Raw genomic sequence first — 19,784 nt, forward strand, 5'->3', positions numbered from 1 at the left:
TTTCTTGCCAAATTCCTCTTTAGGGTCAATTATCAGCTTTTAAAATGTGTGCCTCTATCCATTTCTTACAGCGGCTGCAGTACAGTAGAACGTCAGGCCGCGGCCCAAGCTGACGTTCTGTCCTCCACCTCCTCCTCGCTCGCCTCCTCTCTGCGTCTGAACGCCGACGAAAGCCGGCAGGCGTTGGAGGAGATGACGGGCTGCTGCTCACACCTCCACAGCTCTGTCTCCGGTACATCATTTCTTCAGTTATCATTTAAACCCCACCTACAGTTCATTCTGCTGTGCATTATTGCTGATGCTGTCGATTTGTTACTGCAGGTCTGGTTCAACGTGACCTCGAGTGGAGCTCCAGAGCCAGGGAGCACGCGGAGACTCAAGCCCAGGAACACCTGTCTCTGATGGGGAAGGTTTCCACTGAAGCTCAGACCCTCCATCAGGTAAAAAATGGCATCTGACTGCTGCATATTGGTGTATTTTTAGTTTACATTTCTCAAAGCAATACTCTTTTCATGGTTTTAAGATGGCTTTTAAGAGTTTGTGTCAACATCCTGTTGTTAAAAACCCTACTGAGTTTAAATTCTGCAGGTAATACTGTACCTGTGGGTCTAAATTATGAAGGTTGAGGTTTCACTGTATCACACCAAACGCTTCACCTTGGAGATAAGCTTGTCCTATCCTGCCCATAATCCTTCATCTTTTCTGCAGAGCGTCAAGATGCGCTGCACAGAACAACTACGGACAACAGAGGAGGAGCTGTCGAGTCGGCAGGAGGAGGTGAAGCGGTCTCTGATGGACGTACAGAACCAGACCACCCTGAACCGGACGGCCCTGGACCAACAGCAGGCAGAGCTCCGGGACCACGTGGAGACGAGCCAACAGCTGGTCCAAGGCTTCCTGCAGGAAGAGCTGCAGCAGGACGTTCCCACCGGTAAATGATTCAACCTGAGTGTCCTTTTCTGATTCTTTCTGTGTTAATCTTAATATTCCACTTGAGTTTTTTGTTTTGTTCTTTCTTATTTAAAATCCAACCTGTAATGTGTCCTTTTGGAGAGAACATATCAAGTTTTGTGTTTTGGAGTCATTAAACATCTCCAGCGTATGAACCAGTTCTGCTGTTGCCTTCAGGTGCGACCCCTCAGCGGCGGGACTTTGTGTATCCCAAGCGGCTGCAGAAGTTGCGGAGCCGCGGCGAACTGCTGGAGAGCCTGAGGAGCCAGCAGGAGGAGCTGCAGGCCGCCATAGAGAAGGAAGAGGAGGAGGAGGAGGAAGAGGAGGACAAAAACAGCCAGGTTGATCACGTACGTTTACTTTTTTGCTTTCTCCCTCATCTGTCGGTTGATTGTCTGAAATTTGATGACGTAGCATGATTCCTCTAGTAATCAGGTTCACATGGCGTAATTTAATGCATAATAGGTTGATGGTTTTTCGTTAAATTCAGTTTAAATTCATTCATTAATATTGTTTTCACTGAATAATTTAATTGTTTGGCACATGCTGCTATCTATACTTATCTGAACATTTCATCCTACACTTCAATGTTGTTGGGTTAATCCCTGTTTCAACTGTCATTTACATTTATTTACACATTTTTCTTTGTTTTATCAGCTCAGTATGATGGTGGGTTTGTGTTTTTTAGCATTTGTTGAGCTGAACTCAACAAATAGGCCACATTAAAGAACTCTAGTTTAATTCTGCTCCACTTTGACCCCTTTTCCTCTCTTCTTGTCATGTCTAGGACTCTCTGGAGGACGAGCTGAGTACTTGTAATGAAAGCTTGGCCACAGAGCCGTCCTTCAACGACGAGAACCTCGTCTTCAACGAGAGCAAACGCGTTCCCTTCTTCAAGGTGATCAGCAAAAATATAAACACTTTTGATTTAAAGGTTGAAAAATGTCTAAAAGTTTTAAATCGTGAGGTTTACACATCCAACTTTCTGCACATTTTTACCGTGTATTGATAACAATATTTGTTGTTGTAATTTCTCTTTTTCAGCAAAAGAAGGCTGGTAAGAAGGAGACAAAGATCCCCGCCCGGCAGAAAGTGGCAGAAAACGAAGCCTCGACGCCACAGAAGTCCAGACTACCACTCCGCTCTCAGAACTAAAACAGTTTTATTATATATTATTTTCAAAACAATGTTATCACTGCCCAACTCTCACTTGTATTTTTAACCTTTTTGGTCTTTCTTAATGTTAGGATGATGTGTAATGAATGTCTCTGGTTTATAGTAGTGAATGGCTCGACGTCTCAAAGTTGCTTGTAAAATTAAAGAGATTTATACTTGTTTTATACTTTTGTGCATTATTAATTCGATTAGATATGATTTGAACCGTGTTATGCACTTTATTTATTCTGAGAGATGAACAGGATTTAATCACCAAGAGCTTCTGTATTTACTTATATACAGTCTATGATTGACAAGTGGTCAAGTACTGATATCCACTATTATAGGCTTGCACTGTGTGGAGGGTTTTTCGGATCCCTTTAAGAAACTTTACAAACTATAAGCCAATGCTGTAGCTCTTGATTTGGACAGCAATGGGAAAGTAGAATGTTATATCTGTACATTTTTGCTGATTAGTAGTCAACAAATAAATTGATTTATAACATTCATTTAGAGCAACAAGATTTGTGTTTAGATACAATAAATATTGTCTTTTAAAATCTAAATTTTCTAATATTTAGGGATTAGTAAATTCAGTTCAGTTCATTTTGTATAGCCCAGAATCACAAATGACAAATTTGCCTCAGAGGGCTTTACAATCTGTACACATGCGACATCCTCTGTCCCGGAACAAGGAAAAACCTATGGGAGAGCGACAGAGGAGGGATCCTTCTCTCAGGATGGATAGAATGCAATAGATTTCATGTGTACAGAATGAACAGCATAACAGAGATACAACACATTCAATGTATATGACATAAATTATTCATATAATAAGAGTAGTAAGCAGAGTAACGAAGGAAAAATGAAGACTACATATAATAACAGCAGCAATTATTATAGTAGAATTATAATTATGAAATAGTAATGTGACTAATAATACATTACATTACAGTCATTTAGCAGACGCTTTTATCCAAAGCGACTTACAATCAGTAGTATATTGCATATCAATAATAATAATAATCGAAGTAGCAGTGGGTGTCAGCCGGGTAACAGCAGGAGCCACGACCACGGTCCAGGTACCACAACGATTCATGGAAACCTGCAAAGCGAGAAAGCGAACAGGGCTTCAGGGTGGAAGCAAAGCTAATATGCGTAATGGTACAGGTAATAGTAATAGTAATATGAGTAATAATAATAATGGTAGTAGCAGTTGGTGTCAGCAGGGCCATAGCAGGAGGCACGACCACAGTCCAGGTACAGCCACGATTTATAGAAGCCTGCGAAGCGAGAAAGCACAAAGACTCCAGGGTAGAAGCAAAGTCAATAAGCGTAATAGTACAGGGAGTAATAATAATAATGTGACTAATAATGATAGTGGTAGTAGCAGTGGGTGTCAGCAGGGCCTCAGCAGGTGGCACGATGACAGTCTAAATATTACCCCGATTCCTGGGAACCTGCTAGGCGAGAAAGCACAAGGACTCCAGGGAAGAAGCAAAATCAGTAATGTGCATAAATAGGAGATTAATACATAAAGAAGGAGGGAGAGAAGAGGAGAGAGAAGCTCAGTGTATCCTAGGTAGTCCCCCGGCTGTCTAGGCATATAGCAGCATATCTAGGGGCTGGGCCAAGGCGAACCAGAACCAGCCCTAACTATAAGCGCTATCAAAAAGGAAGGTCTTAAGCCTGCTCTTAAAAGTGGTGAGTGTGTCTGCCCCCCGGACTGAAAGTGGAACCTGGTTCCACAGAAGAGGAGCCTGATAACTAAAGGCTCTGGCTCTCATCCTACGTATATACTCTAGGAACCACAAGTAACCCTGCATTGATTGAGCGCAGCTCTCTATGTGGGTAATATGGAACTATAAGTTCCTTAAGATAAGACGGTGCCTGGCCAGTTAGAGCTTTGTAGGTAAGTAGAAGAATTTTAAATTCTATTCTTGATTTCACAGGGAGCCAGTGCAGAGAAGCTAGTACTGGAGTAATATGATCTCTTTTCTTAGTTTTTATTAGAACACGTGCTGCAGCATTCTGGATCAACTGTAGATATTTAAGAGACGTATTAGAGCAGCCTGATAATAAGGAGTTACAGTAATCTAGTCTAGAGGTAACAAATGCATGAACTAGTTTTAGAGACAGGATTTGCCTGATTTTCGAAATGTTACGTAAATGAAAAAAGGCTGTCCTTGAGATCTGTTTTATATTAGAGTTAAAAGACAGATCCTGATCAAAGATAACTCCAAGGTTCTTAACGGTAGTGCTGGATGCCAGAGCAATGCCATCTGGAGAAACTATATCATTAGATATTTGATTTTGAAGGTGATCTGGGCCTAGTAGAATAACTTCAATTTTGTCGGAGTTTAACATCAAGAAGTTACAGGTCATCCAGGTTTTTATGTCCTTATGACATGCTTGAAGTTTAGAGAACTGGTTGGTTTCGTCTGGCTTAATCGATAGATATAACTGGGTATCATCTGCATAACAATGAAAGTTTATTGAGTTTTTTCTGATAATATTCTCTAAAGGAAGCGGTGTGTCGCCAGAGCCCCAGGTCCGCGGGACCTTGCGGTCAGAGCCCCAGGTCCGAGGGACCTTAAAGCCAGAGCCCCAGGTCCGAGGGACCTTGCTGCCAGAGCCCCAGGTCCGAGAGACCTTGCCGCCAGAGCCCCAGTCTCGAGAGCCCCAGTCTCGAGAAACCCTCGCCAGACCTCCAGAGGATCCGCCCACCTCGAGAGACCGTCGCCCAACTTCCAGTTCTGTCACATTACATTACATTACATTTCAGTCATTTAGCAGACGCTTTTATCCAAAGCGACTTACAGGAAGTGTATTCAACATAGGTATTCAAGAGAACTACTAGTCACCAGAAGTCATAAGTGCATCTCCTTTCTTAAACAAGCATCTTAAAGCATAAACCAGAGCAAAAGTATAGTGCAGAGGCAAATTACTACGAAAACAATAATTGCAACAGACTAATACGAATACAATAAGTGCTACAAACTACTACGAATAGGATAAGTGCAGTAAACGAATACGAATACAATAAGTGCAGCGAACTGATACGAATACAATAAGTGCAACAACTAATATGAATGCAATAAGTGGTACAAGGAAGGCTTGGGGTAGTACTTCTTGAAGAGGTGAGTTTTCAGCCTGCGCCGAAAGATGGGCAGCGACTCTGCTGTCCTGACGTCAGTGGGGAGTTCATTCCACCACTGAGGGGCCAGGACAGAAAAAAAGCTGTGACTGGGTGGATCGGCCGCAGGGACCTCTGAGCGACGGGGCAACCAGTCGCCCCGAGGCAGCAGAGCGAAGTGGCCAAGGGCTGGAGATAGGAAGGAGCTGTTCCTTTCACTGCCCTGTAGGCTAGCACCAGAGTCTTAAACTGGATGCAAGCTCTTACAGGGAGCCAGTGTAGAGAACGGAGAAGGGAAGTTGTGTGGGAGAACTTGGGGCGATTGAACACCAGACGTGCTGCAGCTTTCTGGACAAGCTCCAGAGGTATGATGGCCGACGCCGGGGCTCCGGCAAGTAGTGAGTTGCAGTAGTCCAGGCAGGAGATGACCAGAGCCTGGATGAGCACCTGTGCCGTCTCCTCAGTGAGGAAGGGGCGAATCCTCCTGATGTTGTAGAGGAGGAATCTGCAGGAGCGTGTGACCGATGCAATGTTTGCTGAGAATGACAGTTGGTCGTCCAGGGTCACACACAGATTCCTCACAGTCCGAGTTGGCGTCACCACGGCATCATCAATGGTGATGGACAGGTCTCAGTGCGGGAAACCCTTCCCCGGGAGGAACAGTAGCTCGGTTTTGTCCAGGTTGAGCTTCAGGTGGTGTGTCGCCATCCACTTCGAGATGTCAGCCAAGCACGCAGCAATGCGTGCCTCCACTTGGGTGTCACCGGGAGGAAATTACAAGACCAGCTGGGTGTCATCGGCATAACAATGGTAAGAGAAGTCATGCACTTATGACTTCTGGTGACTAGTAGTTCTCTTGAATACCTATGTTGAATACACTTCCTGTAAGTCGCTTTGGATAAAAGCGTCTGCTAAATGACTGTAATGTAATGTAATGTAATCTAATGTAATATCTCACTGGAGACTAATCTAAAATATCAATAAATAACATTCCTGCTTGAAGTTTATACATGATAATAATCAGAAGACAGACATCAGATAGTATCAGTTATTTTTTCCTCCTGGCTGCTTTGTTTCAACCAGCAGAGGAGAGACAAACAGACTACAGACGCTTCTGTTTTAGCTTGTTTAAAAAAAATAAAGACCGGACACATTAAACCACATTTATATTTATACATATTTATACACACTTGCATGTATATTTTGTCTTTTTTACATGCAATTATTTACCTGAATTAATTTTAATTCATAAAATATTTTTTTAATGACTTATATATTCAGAAAACGAGTAAATGACAGAAAAATAATAAAATATTATTTGTAATTCTAGGCGCAAGCGCAATGGGGAGAGTGGCCGCCCTTTACTTTCGGTTTTGAAGGTGTAACAGTGAATAATGTCTCCCTAACCAAATACTTTCTACGGAGGTGTCCAAAGAACTTCCTGCTACAAAGACATAACTTCACTCATCAAAGTTATTACAAACTGTATAATGTTCACTACAATATGTATTGGTCTTTCTGTTTTTCTATTTGCATCTATTTGCAAAAATTGAAAATACTCAAGTAAATACAGTACGACCAGTGAAACCTATGGTTCAGAGATGGGCCATTCTGCTTAATAATAAGATTTTGAAACAGGTGTTTTACATCAAAAAATATTTTTATTCATTTTATGTCTTTATTCATACATAGCAACATTACTTCTGCTTTTAAAAAAACATAAGTACTTCTTATATCTTTTTCTATTAAATTGAATCGAATTTTAAGAGCAGCAGCAGGTCCTTTTTTTTTTTTTTTTTTTCAACAGAGCGTGTTTTTTCATTATCTCCCCTGAAAGACAGGAAGGGTGTAGACGCACTGGCAGAGTGTGGAGACAGATAACGAAACCGTCGTTTGTATCTCGGTGGCATGAAGATCGATATCCCTCCGGCTGTGTATTGATCCGTGGACATGGAGAAGCTGATCGGGTATTTTGTGCTGTCTGTGGCGGTGCTGCGCGCAACCGTAACCGGAGATAAGGTGACGGACAAGTACTTCGAGGACGGTGGTAGCCTCGAACTCGAAGTGAGGCCTCCTCACCCCGAGACCATCAAAAACATCCTGTGGAAGTGTGATGGTAATCTGATGGCCGAGTGGTATGACGTCATTGTCCCATTGGAGTTCTACGGCCGCTACAATGGACGCACAACCCTGGAAACAAAGACTGGACGATTGGTCATCAATAACATGACCAAAGCCGACATGGGCCTGTATTCAATGGAGATCAACAGCAAGGTCCAGAATGAGATCTACAGAGCTAAATTGATCAGTAGAGTCCCCAAGCCAGTGGTGGAGCTGAGAACAAAACCATGCAGGGATACTTCAGAGTTTTGTAAGGTGAGCTGTGAAGCATACCTCATAGACGCCCGACCCGTCACCTACAGCTGGAAGATTGGAGACAAAGACTGGGAAGAGTCGGAGGGAAAGGACAGGAATATCACCAAGACTGAGATTAAAGGAGACAAGACCATCACCTGCAAGATAACTAACCCGATCAGTAGTGATGTTAGTAACCCTGTTGACAATTCGCTCTTCAAGGAGGAAATAAACAAAGAAACTGTGGGGGATATTGTGCTGTTCTCATTTGTGGGTGTGTGTGTGTGTGGGTTTTAGTGGGGCAGATAATGGAAAAATTGTGCAAAATGTGATACAAGCACCAAATTTGGCATGGTGGTTCCCAAGGGTCTACTTAACAAATCTGCCTGACGTGCCATTCAAAAATCCAAGATGGCGGTCATTTTTCAAGATGGACGCCAAATGTGTCTGCCGAAAATGGTTTTGCTCATAGATATGCATGTACTTGATGGATTTGAGTGATCTTGGTGTTGAATTGTATGTTTTCTTCCATGCTGAACCTAATTATTTTACCTTCACTAGCATTATAATACTGTAAATGGTAGAAAATGAACACTTTATATAAAAAAGCAACATAACACATCAAATAATACTCCTAATACTTTATTTACACAAATATAAACATTAAATATACCCATTTTGCATTAAGGTATTTAGCATTTGGATCATGTTATTCAGGACGGAAACAAAATTTGAAAATAATAATAAAAATCCTTAATACTGTAAAAATCGTCCTTCCAAAGCAAACTATTACAGTGGCCCAAACACTGAAACCAACGTACACCGCTGTATATGTAGCACTACAGCTGACATACACAGCTGCAGAGTGCAGTGCAGGCGAGCCCTGAACGAAAGCATTTGCATCTCCGGTTGCAGCCTTTCTTGCAGGAACACTGGGTCAGTTCCTGACAGCTGGCTGCAATAGGTGGAAGCGTTGTCCAACAGATCTGCCATATGTCTCCCTTCTGATTCCATCCCCAGTCGGCAGGACTGACGACTTCTGGATTGGTTACTGTTGCTTGACCCCATATGATACCAGCCTGGTAAGCAGCGCGTTTTGCGTGTTCCATGAGGGCTGCACTGGTTGGTGGGATCGCATCATAGGACCTCTGCTTACGGGCAAAGAGATTCAGCCTTGCCTCGTCAACACCGGTAGCTGCACTTGATCTGTCATACATGACGACAACAAAATTCTCCAGCTTCTGCAGGTCATCTTCAGAAACCTCTGTTGGACAGTTGCTGAGTTTTGTAAAGGTTTTAGAAACCTCATCACAGACTTCCCAAGTCAGCCATGCAGATTTCTTTCCCTTCCCATGGAAAGACGAGACCACGTCACAGCCTGTGAATGCATGGAAATACAGGATCCCACTGGCTTTCTCAGGTCCTATTGCGGAAACTACCTCATGGACTGGTATCCATCGAGCATTGGCTCCCTGCCCAAAGGCAATCCACATTTTTTCAAGACCAAGCCTCTGCAGGGATGGCAGCTTAGACACTGCTATGACGAGCACGTCAGTATCATTGGCTTTGATGACAAGTGACTTGCTACCCTCTGCAGTTGCATCTCTTCCATGTACAAATATCCGGGTATCAGCTTCTTCATGACAGCATGGGGCCACAGCATCTAAGGATTTGATTTTGTTGCTGATGACATCTTCTCCTTTTGTCACGATGACCATACTTGTGGTTCCAGCCTGACATATTTTCTCTGCGAGAAAGTGGAAGAGCTCAGTTTTGTTGTCGTCATCCCGCAGGAAGCTTCTCCAGTTTGTTGGGGTCCTGCTGGTTCCAGTCACTCTTCTTCTGATCCCTTGACCTCTTTTTGACCTGGTTTCAGATTTCAGACTAGACTTCTTGTACACATCAAAGATGACATCGACTCGCTTGAATTTGGTGCCAAAGGATTCCACTTTTGGAAGGATGTCTTCTTTTGCATAGTCATTGAAAGTCTTCGGGCTGCGTGGAGGTAGGGAATTGATGAGCGCTGATCCATCAATGATGATGGTGTCAGCCTTTGGTTCGCTATCAGGCAATGTCACCAGGGCCTGAAGAATTTCAGTTAGCTGTGACTTCTGGCACATACGAAGCCTGCCGTTGTCACTGAGAGATGCAGGTGCTGACTGGTTCTCATACTTGAAGAATTCTTGCAAGTCACACTGTCTGTTTTGGCAGGATATGAAGAGCCGGGAGAACAAGTGACAGTCATCTTTAAGCACTTTCTCCTTGGAGCTGCTGGCTGCCTGCTCGTGCTTGAAGAAAGAAGCCTTGTTCTTTTTGATTGGCTGATAAAATGTGCATTCTTCTTCATTCTCCAAGGCCTCCATAAATGACTGGAACTTCTCCTTGCCTCTCTCATGATGACTACCAACCAGTTCAGCTAGTGCTGGATCTGCAATGTTCTTTGTGTCAAGTGCCAGCAAATCAGCAGACTCTTCTTGGAAAGGGTTGCCCATCTCTTTTATCACACTGAACAGTGCCTCCACCCTCTCAAGGAAAGATGTCTGGGCACTTAAGGTCTGTTCATGGTGTTTGGTGCTGATGGTTGCGTCTTTCACACCAGAAATAGCCTCATATGCAAAGACTAGATGGCTCACTTCAGGTCCAGCCACCATCCATCTCCGAAGTGCCCCTGGGTCCTCTGTTAGTCCAATGGCTCCTCCATCACCCTTGATGGCTGCGTTGTTCTGTTCATGGGCTTGGTCAATGGCCATGGCAGAGAAATCTCTTCTGGACTTGTGGACAACAAAGTTTCCTTTGTGAAACTCTCTGGCTACTTCTTGATGCTGCTTCTCAAGAGACATCATGTCTCTGAAATGAACTGGAAGAGCAGTGCCATGTCGGCACTAGCAACTTCTTGGAGCCATAGAGTTAGGTAAGTACTGAGGACCAGTGCCTGGATTCCATCAGGAGAATGTGGCTGACTGATGAAACAAAGGTCCTACCTCTACTACAACACCCTACACCCTATGCACTAAATGTAAATACTGTTCTATACATTTAGAAATTATCATCATGCACATAGTAAAAAATAGCAAAACACTCATTAGGCAAGCGAAAATGCAGAAAAAGGCTGATCTAAATAGCCAAAAAGTGTGAAGTTATTCACTTCTTTTTTTTCTCTAGAAAAAATTTGAATCAGCATGCAAGAAAACATAGAAATCCACAACAAGATCATTCAAATCCATAAAGTACATGGATTTATATGAGAAAAACCATTTTCGGCAGACACATTTGGCGTCCATATTGAAAAATGGCCGCCATCTTGGATTTTTGAATGGCACGTCAGGCAGATTTTCTAAGTAGACCCTTGGGAACCACTATGCCAAATTTGGTGCTTGTATCACATTTTGCACAATTTCAATGAAAAATGGCTGTTATCTGCCCTACTATTTGTGGTTGTTGCAATTCATGAACGTCGGATACGCCGCTTTAGAAATTAAGACACCACCAGCACTTCTCCTGCAACTGGAAATGGAGACGCAAACAATCCAACTATAAAGTTCATAAATTAAGATGTTATATATATTTATATCAAAATGTTTAAATCAAAATATGTGGTTTCTTGACCAGAAGTAAAATATTGAGATAACACTTAATGCATGAATAAAATCATTACTCTTTTATTTTTGTTTCTTTGGCTTCCTTTTTTTCTCTGTAGCTCTCCTCTTTATAGTACTTAACCAGAGAGGAGTCGTAGATCTAAAATAAAAATCACACTTTGAAGGTGTTTCTGCTATTTAGTCAACACTCTAAAACCATTTCATCAATAATTAGTTATTTTTCAAGACTAAATCATTGCATTTAAAAACATAGACACACTTTTAAAACAGCAGGATTTGAAATTGTTTATTTTCACAACAGTAATGTTTACAACAGCAAAGTCAATATACAAAGTCATTAATATCTCACTGGAGACTAATCTAAAATATCAATAAATAACATTCCTGCTTGAAGTTTATACATGATAATAATAATAATCAGAAAACAGACATCAGATAGTATCAGTTATTTTTTCCTCCTGGCTGCTTTGTTTCAACCAGCAGAGGAGAGACAAACAGACTACAGACGCTTCTGTTTTAGCTTGTTTAAAAAAAATAAAGACCGGACACATTAAACCACATTTATATTTCTACATATTTATACACACATACATGTATATTTTGTCTTTTTTCACTATGCAATTATTTACCTGAATTAATTTTAATTCATAAAATATTTTTTTAATGACTTATATATTCAGAAAACGAGTAAATGACAGAAAAATAATAAAATATTATTTGTAATTCTAGGCGCAAGCGCAATGGGGAGAGTGGCCGCCCTTTACTTTCGGTTTTGAAGGTGTAACAGTGAATAATGTCTCCCTAACCAAATACTTTCTACGGAGGTGTCCAAAGAACTGCCTGCTACAAAGACACAACTTCACTCATCAAAGTTATTACAAACTGTATAATGTTCACTACAATATTTATTGGTCTTTCTGTTTTTCTATTTGCAAAAATTGAAAATACTCAAGTAAATACAGTACGCCCAGTAAAACCTATAGTTCAGAGATGGGCCATTCTGCTTAATAATAACATTTTGAAACAGGTGTTTTACATCAAAAAATATTTTTATTCATTTTATGTCTTAATTCATACATAGCAACATTACTTCTGCTTTTAAAAAAACATAAGTACTTCTTATATCTTTTTCTATTAAATTGAATCGAATTTTAAGAGCAGCAGCAGGTCCTTTTTTTTTTTCAACAGAGCGTGTTTTTCCATTATCTCCCCTGAAAGACAGGAAGGGTGTAGACGCATTGGCAGAGTGTGGAGACCGTTTGTATCTCGGTGGCATGAAGATCGATATCCCTCCGGCTGTGTATTGATCCGTGGACATGGAGAAGCTGATCGGGTATTTTGTGCTGTCTGTGGCGGTGCTGCGCGCAACCGTAACCGGAGATAAGGTGACGGACAAGTACTTCGAGGACGGTGGTAGCCTCGAACTCGAAGTGAGGCCTCCTCACCCCGAGACCATCACAAACATCCTGTGGAAGTGTGATGGTGATCTGGGGCCGAGTGGTATGACGGCAGTGTAGAATTGGAGTACTACGGCCGCTACAAAGTACGCACAACCCTGGACAAAAAGACTGGACTATTGGTCATCAATAAAATGACCAAAAACGACATGGGCCTGTATTCAATGGAGATCAACAGCAAGGTCCAGAATGAGATGTACAGAGCTATATTGATCAGGAGAGTCCCCAAGCCAGTGGTGGAGCTGAGAACACTGACATGCAGGGTTACTTCAGGGTCTTGTAAGGTGAGCTGTGAAGCATACCTCAAAGACGCCCGACCCGTCACCTACAGCTGGAAGATTGGAGACAAAGACTGGGAAGAGTCGGAGGGAAAGGACAGGAATATCACCAAGACTGAGATTAAAGGAGACAAGACCATCACCTGCAAGATAACTAACCCGATCAGTAGTGATGTTAGTAACCCTGTTGACAATTCGCTCTTCAAGGAGGAAATAAACAAAGAAACTGTGGGGGTTATTATGCTGGTCTCACTTGCGGGTGTGAGTGTGTGTTGGTTTGTGTGTGGGTTTGTGGTTGTTGCAATTCGTAAACGTCGGATACTCCGCATTAGAATTTAAGACACCACCAGCACTTCTCCTGCAACTGGAAATGGAGATGCAAACAATCCAACTATAAAGTTCATAAATTAAGATGTTATATATATTTATATCAAAATGTTTCAATCAAAAGATGTGGTTTCTTGACCAGAAGTAAAATATTGAGATAAGACTTAATGCATGAATAAAATCATTTTACTCTTTTATTTTTGTTTCTTTGGCTTCCTTTTTTTCTCTGTAGCTCTCCTCTTTATAGTACTTAACCAGAGAGGAGTCGTAGATCTAAAATAAAAATCACACTTTGAGGTGATTCTGCTATTTAGTCAACACTCTCTAAAACCACTTCAACACCTGAACATTACACCCTTCTTGAAGAAGAAATGTTGTTGAATTTGTTGCATAACTGTTGCATGATTAGAATTCCCTAGTTTAAGTAGTTGTAAGTTATAAACTGGCAGCTAGAGGGTACTAATCAGCTGATTTTACTGTTATGAAAATGATTTGTCAGTGCTCTCTGGTGGACAACATGTTGACACTGTTTCTAAATGACCTCAGATCTAGTCTGGCATATCTGTACTTCAGTTTCTTGTTAGTCATGATGCATCATTCAGGATGAGTTATGAGTCTAGCTCAAATTACTAGATAAATAATGTGTCATCTTCCAACAGAGAGTCTAAGCTGACCAGAATCCTGCAGGACTCTCTGGGAGGACGAACAAAAACCTCCATCATCGCCACCGTGTCGCCTTCCTCCAGCAACCTGGAGGTACGTTCTGTTTTCTCTGTGAATATGTGCTTGTGAGACAATATTTCTGTTTTTAAAAAAAAGTCAATTTCAGAGCTCAGGTACAGTTTGCATGCTCTTGATGGTGTTATATTCTTTCTGTTTGTGCAGGAGACTCTGAGCACGCTGGAGTACGCCAGCCGAGCCAAGAACATCATGAACAAACCCGAGGTCAACCAGAAACTCACCAAGGGGACGCTCATTAAGGTAGAGATGAGTTTGAGATCTCGATTAGAAGGAGAAAGGCCAAATAACTTTCTGCATATCAGGAAATGTTGTTGTTTTAATTTCACCATCTTTAAATGAAATACTGACTCTCTGTCCGCTCAGGAATACACGGAGGAGATCGAGCGTCTGAAGCACGACCTGGCCGCCACTCGAGACAAGAACGGAGTTTATCTGTCTGCAGAGAACTATGAGTAGGTCCAACACAGGGATCTATTTGTTTTACTGGACACCTTTAACTATGTAACACCTGATTCATCACCAAAACATGGAACTTGAGAGAAATAAGCTGCAACTACAGATTGATTTTCATTAAGAAATTAATCTAATCATCTAATCAAACTATTTTTTTTAAGTTCGATGACATTATTTAAATGTCAGAAACTACTTAAAAATGTAACTAGAGAATTCTTATAATTCTTCCTTGATAAACTACTTTTGACATTAGTAATTTTTTCTTAATTGCTGTCTAATATTTTCTGAGTATTCATTAACACATTAAAAAGAGGCATTAAACTCAATTCACTCCAGAAATAATAAGGTCCAAAAAATATATATATAATAATATTTAGCTCAAAAAATTCTTCATTTAATAAGACGTAGATTTAGAGATGTAGATTGTGTCGTCTGTTCTGCAGTCACAGATATGAACTGACAGTCTCGTATGTGTTTCAGGACCATGATGGGTCAGATCACCTCTCATGAGGTGCACACAGTCGAGTACACAGACAGGATCGCCGCCATGGAGGAGGAGATCAAGAAGGTACATGAGCCTCAGATTAACTTCAATCATCTTCTTTCAATCGATAATAGGCAACTATTTTTATAATCCATTAATCCTTTCATACATTTTAACTGTGTCATTGTGTATTTATCGGAGCTGCCGTCGTGGTTTCTACCTGCACTCACACTTTGTCCTCTCTGCAGGTGACGGAGCTCTTCGTGGACAGTAAAACCAGACTGGAGCAGTGCGCTGTAGACCTGGACGAGAAGCAGCAGAGGTGAGGGGTCATTAAATATGAAATCCCTTTTTAGACTTATGAAAATGAGACTGCAGGAGTTTAAAGCACAGTATAGATGTACACTTTAAAGAATGGATGTTTTCTGTGGTGGTTTCAGGTTGGAGGAGACGAGTAAAGACCTGCAGCAGACCAAAGAAAAGCTGAGTCAGGAGGAGTTTGTCTGCTCGGAGCTCACCTCCGTTCAGGAAACTCTCTATGACACGGCGGGACAGGTACAGACGAGTGTTACTGATGCTGACACATGATGCTTTGATGTACTTCACACTGCATTTGAATGTGCACTGATGTTTTATTAACTATATTTAGATGTTGGCTAGTTAGATTTAGCTTTTTTTTCCTCCCGTCTTCCTTCTCTTTTTCTGTTCCTTTTTTCTCTTCATGTACTTTCCATACTACTAATATTTTCTGTTCTTGTAATGCACCATCTTGTGTGTAACTTCTTGCGTTTGCTGTTTTTGACCAAACTTCCTGTTTTTAGAATAGATTTTGTTTGTGCAAATATATAAATGTCACTGTGATCAGCACCAAACAATCTGAATACATTCATATCGTTTTTAAATGATATTATTATTGTTAATAGTGAGGATTTCTCAGCAGGATGCTCTGAATATAATTTAATATTTTTGTGTGTTCTGTGTCGTCCTTCAGCTGCTCAGTACAGTGGACGCCAGCACCAGTGACGTAACCGGTCTCCACGACAAGCTGGACAGGAAGAAAAAGGTCAAAATTTCCAAATGTTACACAGTCTGAAAAACAATGCATTTCCATTTTATTTTTTCAGATAAACTGAGAAAATACTAGCTTTAGAAAAATGTATGAAGTTACTAACATAAAGTTAGAGGTCTTGGAGATAAATCCTTCATCTTTTCTGCAGAGCGTCGAGATGCGCTGCACAGAACAGCTCCGGACATGAGAGGAGGAGCTGTCGAGTCGGCAGGAGGAGGTGGAGCGGTCTCTGATGGCCGTGCAGAACCAGACCACCCTGAACCGGACGGCCCTGGACCAACAGCAGGCAGAGCTCCGGGACCACGTGGAGACGGGCCAACAGCTGGTCCAAGGCTTCCTGCAGGAAGAGCTGCAGCAGGACGTTCCCTCTCTCCTTGTCATGTCTAGGACTCTCTGGAGGACGAGCTGAGTACTTGTAATGAAAGCTTGGCCACAGAGCCGTCCTTCAACGACGAGAACCTCGTCTTCAACGAGAGCAAACGCGTTCCCTTCTTCAAGGTGATCAGCAAAAATATAAACACTTTTGATTTAAAGGTTGAAAAATGTCTAAAAGTTTTAAATCGTGAGGTGTGTGTGTACTGTATTGATAACAATATTTGTTGTTGTAATTTCTCTTTTTCAGCAAAAGAAGGCCGGTAAGAAGGAGACAAAGATCCCCGCCCGGCAGAAAGTGGCAGAAAACGAAGCCTCAACGCCACAGAAGTCCAGACTACCACTCCGCTCTCAGAACTAAAACAGTTTTATTATATATTATTTTCAAAACAATGTTATCACTGCCCAACTCTCACTTATACTATTTTTAACCTTTTTGGTCTTTCTTAATGTCAGGATGATGTGTAATGAATGTCTCTGGTTTATAGTAGTGAATGGCTCGACGTCTCAAAGTTGCTTGTAAAATTAAAGAGATTTATACTTGTTTTATACTTTTGTGCATTATTAATTCGATTAGATATGATGCAATTTATTTATTCTGAGAGATGAACAGGATTTAATCATGTTCCAAATTGAGGAACTAAGATATGGTGAAACTTTTTTTTTTTTTTTTTTTTTTTTTTTTTTTTTAAGAGAAGCAACCAGATCTGTCCCACTACCAAGAGCTTCTGTATTTACTTATATACAGTCTATGATTGACAAGTGGTCAAGTACTGATATCCACTATTATAGGCTTACACTGTGCGGAGGGTTTTTCGGATCCTTTAGGAAACTTTACAAACTATAAGCCAATGCTGTAGCTCTTGATTTGGACAGCAATGGGAAAGTAGAACGTTATATCACTGTGCATTTTTGCTGATGAGTAGTCAACAAATACATTGATTTATAACCTTAATTTAGAGCAACAAGATTTGTGTTTAGATACAATAAATATTGTCTTTTTTAAAACTTAAATTTGCTGATATTTAGGGATTAGTAAATTCAATTCAGTTCATTTTGTATAGCCCAGAATTACAAATTTGTCTCAGAGGGCTTTACAACACATTCAATGTATATGACATAAATGATTCATATAAGAAGAGTAGTAAGCAGAGTAATGTATAATAATAATAATAATAATAATAATGACAGTGGTAGTAGCAGTGGGTGTCAGGAGGGCCTCAGCAGGTGGCACGATGACAGTCTAAATATAACCCTGATTCCTGGGAACCTGCTAGGCAAGAAAGCACGAAGAAGCAAAATCAGTAATGTGCATAAATAGGAGATTAATACATAAAGATGGAGGGAGAGAAGAGGAGAGAGGAGCTCAGTGTATCCTAGGTAGTCCCCCGGCTGTCTAGGCATATAGCAGCATATCTAGGGGCTGGACCAAGGCGAACCAGAACCAGCCCTAACTATAAGCGCTATCAAAAAGGAAGGTCTTAAGCCTGCTCTTAAAAGTGGTGAGTGTGTCTGCCCCCCGGACTGAAACTGGAACCTGGTTCCACAGAAGAGGAGCCTGATAACTGAAGGCTCTGGCTCTCATCCTACTTTTATATACTCTAGGAACCACAAGTAACCCTGCATTGATTGAGCGCAGCTCTCTAGTTGGGTAATATGGACGGCGCTCTGGCCGACTCCTGCACCGCCCGTCCCGTCCCGTCGGCGCTCCCGTTCCGGCCGTGCCGCATTTCCCCCCGGGCCGGCTGCACTACTCACCTCAGTATAGATACCCCACTCATTCACACACTCAGTCCCAGCTGGGCCGCAACTCGCCCTGTGCCCCGTCCCGGCTGGGCCGCAGCGTCCCACTGCTCCCGCTTCCGCTGTGTCGTCAGAGCCCCAGGTCCGAGAGCCCCAGTCTCCAGAGCCCCTCGCTCGACCTCCAGAGAGTATCCGCCCGCCTCGAGAGACCCTCGCCCGACCTCCAGAGAGGCCCCGTCGGCCTGGTCGTCCCGTGGCCGACCCCCAGAGAGGCCCCGTCGGCCTGTTTGCCTTCCTGTTCGCCCCTCAGAGGGGTTCTGCCTGTCCGCCTTGCCTCAGTCTTCGAGGTTTCTGACTCCTAGCTCACAGCCTATCATAGCTCTGCCCCTTCTCTCCTGTCACTCCACATCTCACTCACCTAATCAGCCTTACTCAGTGCACCTGTCACACCCACCTCATCAGCACAATCCCTCTCACCTGATCACTCTGCTGCACTGCTCACCTCAGTAATATAAATAACATTCCTGCTTGAAGTTTATACATGATAATAATCAGAAGACAGACATCAGATAGTATCAGTTATTTTTTCCTCCTGGCTGCTTTGTTTCAACCAGCAGAGGAGAGACAAACAGACTACAGACGCTTCTGTTTTAGCTTGTTTAAAAAAAATAAAGACCGGACACATTAAACCACATTTATATTTATACATATTTATACACACATACATGTATATTTTGTCTTTTTTACATGCAATTATTTACCTGAATTAATTTTAATTTATAAAATATTTTTTTAATGACTTATATATTCAGAAAACGAGTAAATGACAGAAAAATAATAAAATATTATTTGTAATTCTAGGCGCAAGCGCAATGGGGAGAGTGGCCGCCCTTTACTTTCGGTTTTGAAGGTGTAACAGTGAATAATGTCTCCCTAACCAAATACTTTCTACGGAGGTGTCCAAAGAACTGCCTGCTACAAAGACATAACTTCACTCATCAAAGTTATTACAAACTGTATAATGTCCACTACAATATTTATTGGTCTTTCTGTTTTTCTATTTGCATCAATGTTATTTATATTTTTCGTTTACTTTTTTTCCCAAACGAGTGGCATGCCTAGGGGAGTTCTGGATGTGACGTTAATGTAGATGTCTAACTGTCTGAAGGCCTGCACGTTTCTAATAATATAATTAGTGGTATAATCAGTTGATTTTATATAATTAATTATCCCTTAATAAATGGCAGGCTAGTCATGCAAAAGCAAGTCATGGTATTCGGTTATTGAGGAATTATTTAAATATTTTACTTTACTAAAAGTAACAGTTCTAACGTGTAAAAATACTTGTAATTAGGCTGACTATACTGCTGAGTAAATTAATCTATAAAACAACATTTTTTTAATTAATAATCATTATTTATAAGTTGATCTAAATTAGTATTCATCTGCAAAGTAGGTGAAGCTTTAAAATAAATATAGTGAAGTAAAAATGACAATATTTCCCTATAAAATGTAGTGAAGTCGCAGTTGAAAAATACTCAAATAAATACAGTAAAAACAGTAATACCTATATATAAAATAAGATTTTGATGCAGGTGTTTTACTTTAAAATTATATTATTATATATATATATACATTTTATTTATTTCATGTTTTTATTCATA

General features: G+C 41.3%; 3 protein-coding genes across 5 annotated transcripts in view; all 3 read left to right on the top strand.

Annotated features, from left to right (window-relative positions):
- kif11 (kinesin family member 11) overlaps nucleotides 1-19,784 on the top strand; it is a 34,315-nt gene that overhangs the window by 9,323 nt on the left and 5,208 nt on the right. The window contains exons 17-22 of one of the 3 annotated variants that reach the window (XM_054600850.1): nucleotides 72-232; nucleotides 322-440; nucleotides 709-931; nucleotides 1,129-1,301; nucleotides 1,739-1,849; nucleotides 1,996-2,535. In XM_054600850.1, coding sequence (XP_054456825.1) covers nucleotides 72-232; nucleotides 322-440; nucleotides 709-931; nucleotides 1,129-1,301; nucleotides 1,739-1,849; nucleotides 1,996-2,106 — 898 coding nt within the window. In that variant the 3' untranslated portion in view covers nucleotides 2,107-2,535. Of the gene's footprint in view, nucleotides 1-71; nucleotides 233-321; nucleotides 441-708; nucleotides 932-1,128; nucleotides 1,302-1,738; nucleotides 1,850-1,995; nucleotides 2,536-19,784 lie in introns of those variants that run through there. The other 2 variants (XM_054600848.1, XM_054600849.1) reach the window with 2 other exon arrangements.
- On the top strand, nucleotides 7,081-7,894 carry LOC129092826 (CD48 antigen-like). The gene has a single exon (XM_054600854.1). It carries the CDS (start codon nucleotides 7,193-7,195, stop codon nucleotides 7,892-7,894), a length of 702 nt encoding a protein of 233 aa, XP_054456829.1. The 5' UTR covers nucleotides 7,081-7,192.
- LOC129092824 (CD48 antigen-like) lies at nucleotides 12,360-13,900 on the top strand. Its single transcript, XM_054600851.1, is given in 2 exon segments — nucleotides 12,360-12,684; nucleotides 12,687-13,900. Coding segments are annotated over 2 exon segments (756 nt in total). The 5' UTR covers nucleotides 12,360-12,512; the 3' UTR covers nucleotides 13,271-13,900.

The sequence above is a fragment of the Anoplopoma fimbria genome, chromosome 6, assembly GCF_027596085.1.
Source record: "Anoplopoma fimbria isolate UVic2021 breed Golden Eagle Sablefish chromosome 6, Afim_UVic_2022, whole genome shotgun sequence".
NCBI classification, from domain to species: Eukaryota; Metazoa; Chordata; class Actinopteri; order Perciformes; family Anoplopomatidae; genus Anoplopoma; species Anoplopoma fimbria.